The 6,269-nt window shown below is 37.0% G+C and overlaps 1 protein-coding gene across 1 annotated transcript in view; it reads left to right on the top strand.

Moving 5' to 3' along the window:
* Positions 1-1,167: 1,167 nt before the first annotated feature.
* Positions 1,168-6,269, top strand: part of LOC126754997 (uncharacterized) — a 40,708-nt gene continuing 35,606 nt past the window's right edge. The window contains exons 1-10 of the mRNA XM_050467249.1: positions 1,168-1,759; positions 2,139-2,221; positions 2,316-2,462; positions 2,531-2,623; positions 2,697-2,905; positions 2,959-3,124; positions 3,184-3,346; positions 3,421-3,478; positions 3,539-3,622; positions 3,719-3,851. Coding sequence (XP_050323206.1) covers positions 1,547-1,759; positions 2,139-2,221; positions 2,316-2,462; positions 2,531-2,623; positions 2,697-2,905; positions 2,959-3,124; positions 3,184-3,346; positions 3,421-3,478; positions 3,539-3,622; positions 3,719-3,851 — 1,349 coding nt within the window. The 5' untranslated portion in view covers positions 1,168-1,546. The remainder of the gene's footprint in view (positions 1,760-2,138; positions 2,222-2,315; positions 2,463-2,530; positions 2,624-2,696; positions 2,906-2,958; positions 3,125-3,183; positions 3,347-3,420; positions 3,479-3,538; positions 3,623-3,718; positions 3,852-6,269) is intronic.

The following is a 6,269-nucleotide window of genomic DNA, read 5'->3' as shown; positions in this document are numbered from 1 at the left end:
TTGGGTAACTTCAGATCACTTCAATGAATTCAGCAAAATAATCGTTATAACATACTTATATACACAACATAAGAAGATAAATTTAAAATCTGTAATTTAATTTTAATTTTTCAGTGATGTTTCAAGCACTAATACCATTCCTATATTGATATTCCTGTACTTGCTCTGCCGTCTTTCAGTCACACATATGTATGTGGTTCGAAATAAATTAATAAAAATTAATTTCAATATTCTTACTTTCCAAATAAAATCTGCTAAAATTACACTTACTGCGCTCTTTCCGCTACTGAAACTCGCTTGTGCATATACATGACCTTGAAGACTTGAAGCGAGGTGCTCTTAACATCCATATATTAGCAAAGTGGCAGGTGCCGTCGTTTCCGATTTCAAACCTTCCGAAGATAGCAGCTTTTCATAACCGGTGATTACAACAACTTAGGAACTATACAATTTAGCATTTTGTACTATTTATTACACATTTAATCCATATTTTCGCAATTGTAAAGAAAAGCACTTCTAATCATAAATCTGTCAAAATTAATTTAAATACAAAATGGCTGATCAGCGGCTGCCTGGCTTGTGAACCAATATGCATAACTAAAATGAATAAAGGTGATTTCAAGTGTGAACAGAGTCGTGCATTAATATAAGCCTCACATCCTCCATACGATAGCTGAGTATCTGTAAAAAGCTGAACACAGTTTTAATATCCTCAATCAACTTTTAACATCCGGGTATTAGAATCAGACACAATTTTCCGGCGTACTTTCAAAAGTTACAAGTCATGCAAACGATTTAAACTTGAAAGCGTATAGGCAATTCACAATAGCACTCGGAAACACGGCGCCTCTTCAGGTTATGAAGCGAGGTGCTGCTATCGTTTCGTGGTTTGAAGCTTGGGAGAATTCCAGGTTACAAATTATGGTAAATTATAGTAACCGCAGAAGAGAAATGTTTGTTATAATTAATTTTAACATTATATATAAAGTTTCGCAAATACTTTATGTATTACACAGATTCGCTGCCAACAAAGCTAATAATAGAATAAAAACTGAAATATATTTAGGTATACATAATTTGCTCAAACTCGCACCTATATTTATGGCAAACTTTTGATTTGCGCAAGCTTTATATAGTTTATCCGTGCTCATTGTGAATGATTGATAGAATAAGAAGTGTATATCGAGTTGAAAACTGTGCATGATTTATATTGCCTAACTGCAAAGTTTTAATAAAAAACAGCAAAATTCATTAAGTTTCACGAACTTTTTTTTCGTAAAATGCCACCAAAGCTGGTGTGGCAAATCTGTGTTGAAAAATTTTTGCTCGATGTATAGACAAGTCAGCTGTTTGGGCCCACAAATCAGCCGCTGCAAGTCTGCAACCAATTATATTTTTCAAGCAGCTTAGAACCACTATTGTTATTAACAAAGATAAATATTTAATACGTATTGCAAAACTTTGGCGATTGCTTAAAATCGGCGGCAGTGACTTATAAGGTCTTACGTCTCGTTGTCCGTAAAATTTTACAGTTGAGTTTTATACGATGGCAGACAATGCAGATAACAGAGGTGATACACCTGCCCAACCACCCTCGGCTCCCCCACAACCACAACAACAACAACAACCGCAGCCACCGCCACAGCCGGGCGTAAATAATCCCAATATCAATAGGAATGTGCCAAACTTTGCTAATGTTTGGAATGTGGATCTAGCAGCGAATCCATTCAATTTCAATAACCGGAATCGTGGCGGACAAGTGAGTACTTTTTTCTTGAATGTGCATAAATATTGATCAATTTAAGTGAAGGGCGTTAATTATTTGTAACAAGTGAGAACAATATCGTTCTAGACTGCTAAGTTTCAATTATCTCACACCCTTAAATTTTATAAAGCAGTAAGCGCGTTTAGGACCAAAACAAGTTGTGAAAAATTACCAATCATTATGATTTCCTAATATGTAAATGCAGATTTATATACATATATGTATGTATGTTTGTGTGTGCAGTTAAACGTTTTTTGAACTGAAAAATAGTTATCATTTAATTACATAAATTTGTAAAATCTTTTAAAATATTTATAAATGATTTCGTGATTTCGTTATATGAAACTAATTTTATCGTATTTATTGTTTTCAGAATAACCTGATGAATGTACGCGATCGCCTCTTTCACGCCATTTATTTCAAGATTGCTCTTATGTATGCGCAAATATTTCCCAAGTAAGTGTGCAGAAACTACGCTACTTTTGTTTACAGCTTGCTTTGCTAATTATATTTGTTAATTATTAATATATTCACATTCTTTATCACTAAGGCCTCTCCAACGAGTTTTGGAATATTTCATATTGCTCAAGGCATTGTTATTCTTCTTCGCCTTGGTTTATATACACTTGGCATTTATCAAGAATCCCGCTACATGTTTGCAAAATGTCAAAGATTGGCCACGCGATGGAGTGCTGAGGTATGCAGCATTATGAATAGTTTGCTTATTATCATTAATATATTTATAAATATTTTATTTTTGTTTAGAGTTGAAGTTATACCGAATTTGGAGAAGCAGCGTGATTTGTTGTCGAAGACAAAAGCCAACGAGCAGTTAATACGTTACTTGCAAAATTATTAGTAAGCAAAATTTATACCACATACTTTACTCGTTACAATACTTAACTAATTTGGTTTCCTCTCTGTACGCTAGTCATTATGGCATTGGTCCTCAAACTAAAGTCAATCATGATCGCCTAAAGCAATATGAACGCACATTGACACGTTCCGGTTATCAATTGCGGCCCACATTCACCTATTCAAATGAAACATTAATCTATTATTTCAAAACGGAAGCCATAACTGGGCAGACTGTTGAAAACAAGGCCACCGAGCAGTTGGAAAAGTCCGATAATGACGATGGTAAACGTTCTTAACGTGGCTAATTTTATAAAATGTAATAAGTAAGCTTTCAGATGAACAGTATATTGTGGAATATTCATTAGAGTATGGGCATTTACGCCTTTCATCAGCGACACGTAAACGTCTGAAGATCCCCGTACGTGTAGTGCAATTGGATCCGATGACTGATAAATGTTTTGGTGATAAATTTAGCAAATTTTTGCTCAAACAGCTGTTGGGGTGAGTGTTCCAAAGTAATTTTGTTTTAATATTTTACTAAATATTTCATATTATTATAGTTATGATGACCTGCTAATGTCCTCGGTGCGTGTGATTGCTGAAAAGGAAGATAATAAAGGTTATTTGCGTAATGTCATAACCGGTGAGCATTATCGTTTCGTGTCAATGTGGTGGGCAGCATGGAGTTCGTATCTAACGGCATTTTTTGTAATGGTGCTTTTTGTAAGTGAAATACCAAGCTTTTGCGCCATGCTTAATATAACGAAACTTTAATATTTTTATCTCTTCATTTGCAGACATTTTCTATTTCTATGCTTTTACGCTTCTCGCATCATCAAATATTCGTTTTTATTGGTAAGTTGTTTGCTCTAGCCGCCATACGTTGGTTTTGCAGTTACGCTTTTACATTTACAGTTGATCTTTTACAAATGCTGGAATTCAATGTAACCGCGCGTTTTCCCATCGCTCCACTGCTAACTGTAATTTTAGCACTCGTTGGTAAGCAACCGCACTAAAGTCAGCTTTATTTGTTATTTTTTATCTTATACTTATAGAATATATTACTTATTGCTGCTTCTTCTTCTCTTCTTTAAGGCATGGAATCCATAATGTCTGAGTTCTTTAACGATACAACAACTGCATTCTATATAATATTGATTGTTTGGGTGGCGGATCAGTACGATGCCATATGCTGCCATACGAGCATCACCAAACGCCATTGGTTAAGGTGAGCGCACTGGCAATTATTTATATTATATATTTAGATATTGATTATAGTATAACGCTCAATATTGAGTTATCGCTTATATTTTAATTTCAAACGCCAATTGAATTAACTGAGTCACCGTATCGACTCAGTTTGTTCTTTGGAAATCACTATAAGAGCGCAAGTTGTTTTTGTTGCTGCTATTTGGAGGGTATAAAACGAATACTAAACAGATTTCGTGAATGCTGCCGAGTGGAAAGTTCTCGACAGCTTATAAGTTTTGTGTACTTAGACCGACCCTCGTCTCGGGTGTGGTCGTGGTTTCCATCAAAAGAATACTTGGTCCAGAATACTATGGGGGTAATTTGCTACTCTTTATATTCTGAACAGGGTTCATTAAGTTTTCCACGACATTTGTAAAAGAATGATGAGCTCACTCGATTTAGAAATGTCCGCTTCTCCATCAGCCAAACTGCTTTCGAAGCCGTCGAAACAGCTCGTTTCCTGAGCCTATCACAGCAGACGAAGAGCACCTGCTGGTAGCGGAGCCGCCTCCTAGCGGGATCAAAAAGTCCTTCCTCAACTACGCCGCCCACATATGTAAAACAATATGCCGACCTGACTTCGGACGCAACAAGCTGCAGACATGCACTAACCGCCATTCATAGTGGAGCCATTAAAACCTTAACCGACTCCCTTTCAGTGAATGACGTACTTGAAGTCAAACCACCACCCATTGACCTCGAGTTGCCGCCAGTATCGAGAGTGACCCTTGCGCAGCTTAGTTCTGGGTACTATACCAGGTTAGACTCCTACTTATCCAGAATCGACACTGACATATCAAAGGAGTCCCCGCATAACACTAACCAGCTCTTTGCATGCCTTGCTAACCCCACATATCTGACACCCCTCTCCCTATGGTCCGACCCCGTCGAAACAGCACGTTTCCTGGCACGTTTCGATGACAAGTTATCTAATCCTTATCCTCCTAACGGGAACTAGCTAACCATTACAACAACAACAGTACGAGAGAATCTAGAGTGACCCTTGTGCAATTTTGTTCTGGCTATTGTTGGTTAAACTCCTACCTATTCAGAATTGACCGTTAGAACAACCACAACAACACCTTACCGCCGTCTTTGTAATTAAAATGAACTCGTATTTTTATGCGAACAAAAGTTGTCAACCCTACTACATTCCCTAAATTATTTGAAGAATTTTTTCTGCCGCGACAACAACAGCAACAACCGAGGTGACCGTTCCCACGACAGTCGAGTCTAAATAACCGGAACGGTACCTGGATTTTTATCTGGCTGAGGACTGTCTACTCGGCACCATTCCTCGAAATTACTTAAGAAATGTTTTTTTGCCACTAGAGCAACAACAACAACAATAACAACCGAAGTGATTAATTTTATATCTGTCAAGATTTTTTACTACACCCAAAATCACAAAATATATATATACATATATGTGACCTGGTCTACGGAAAGGGGGCTTAGGTGTCAAAAAAAGGAGAACAATTAATGAGATAACGAGAAACTGACGAAACGAGTTGTTTATTTTTAACAGCTGTTTCCCAGAAAACTAGTTTTCGCACGTTAGCTCCCTTTTCGTAGACCAGGTCACATATATAGAATAAATTGAGGTTTGTACTGCGACCTGAGATCCATTGTGACCTCCCCATATTCTACGCACCCATTAAGTTCCAGTACTCTAATGAATTCCGGTACCCTGTTGGGTACCAAAAACCATAGTGCGATTTGTAAATTTGTATTTTCTTAATTTTGACTTTTGTCAGCCGTCGGCCAAAGCGTCAACCGATACTTAATAAAAATAATGACTTTCATTCGCACGACAGTCGGGTCTAAGCAAGCGGAACGGATCCGGATTTTTGTCCTGCCAAAGACTGTGAACTCCGTACCATGCCTTGAAATTACTTCAGGAATGTTTTCTGCCGCTACAACAACAACAAAACTAACGACTACAATATTCTTTTTGCAAATAAAGTGTTATGAGCCTTCATGTTTGGTGGAATTGATTACTAAAAATATAATCTTAAGTGTTTCTTCTCTTAGGTAGTTATTATCGACATTAACTATATACACATATCTATTGCATACATATGTGTGTATATGTATGTGTATATTTCGCATACTTTATTCCGTAAAGTAATGACATGTGATATTGCTGCGGTAATTTGATAGGGGTGGCAAAGTCAGAAACCATAATCTCAAGTGGGATGAACCAATATTATACTTATGCATGTATGTATGTATTTATTTATTTATGTATGTATGCACGTGTGCCGGTGTGAATAAATTGCTTGCGCCCATATCTAACCCTTTTCCAGCCATCGACAGCTGTAGTTATTGCTAAATATTTGGCCAACGATCTGTCATTACATGCCTTCTTACACCCCTTTTCGCCATGGCATTT

Source organism: Bactrocera neohumeralis, chromosome 4, assembly GCF_024586455.1.
Source record: "Bactrocera neohumeralis isolate Rockhampton chromosome 4, APGP_CSIRO_Bneo_wtdbg2-racon-allhic-juicebox.fasta_v2, whole genome shotgun sequence".
NCBI lineage: Eukaryota > Metazoa > Arthropoda > Insecta > Diptera > Tephritidae > Bactrocera > Bactrocera neohumeralis.
The sequence above is the reverse complement of the archived record's forward strand: the minus strand, read 5'-3'. Positions and strand labels throughout refer to the sequence as shown.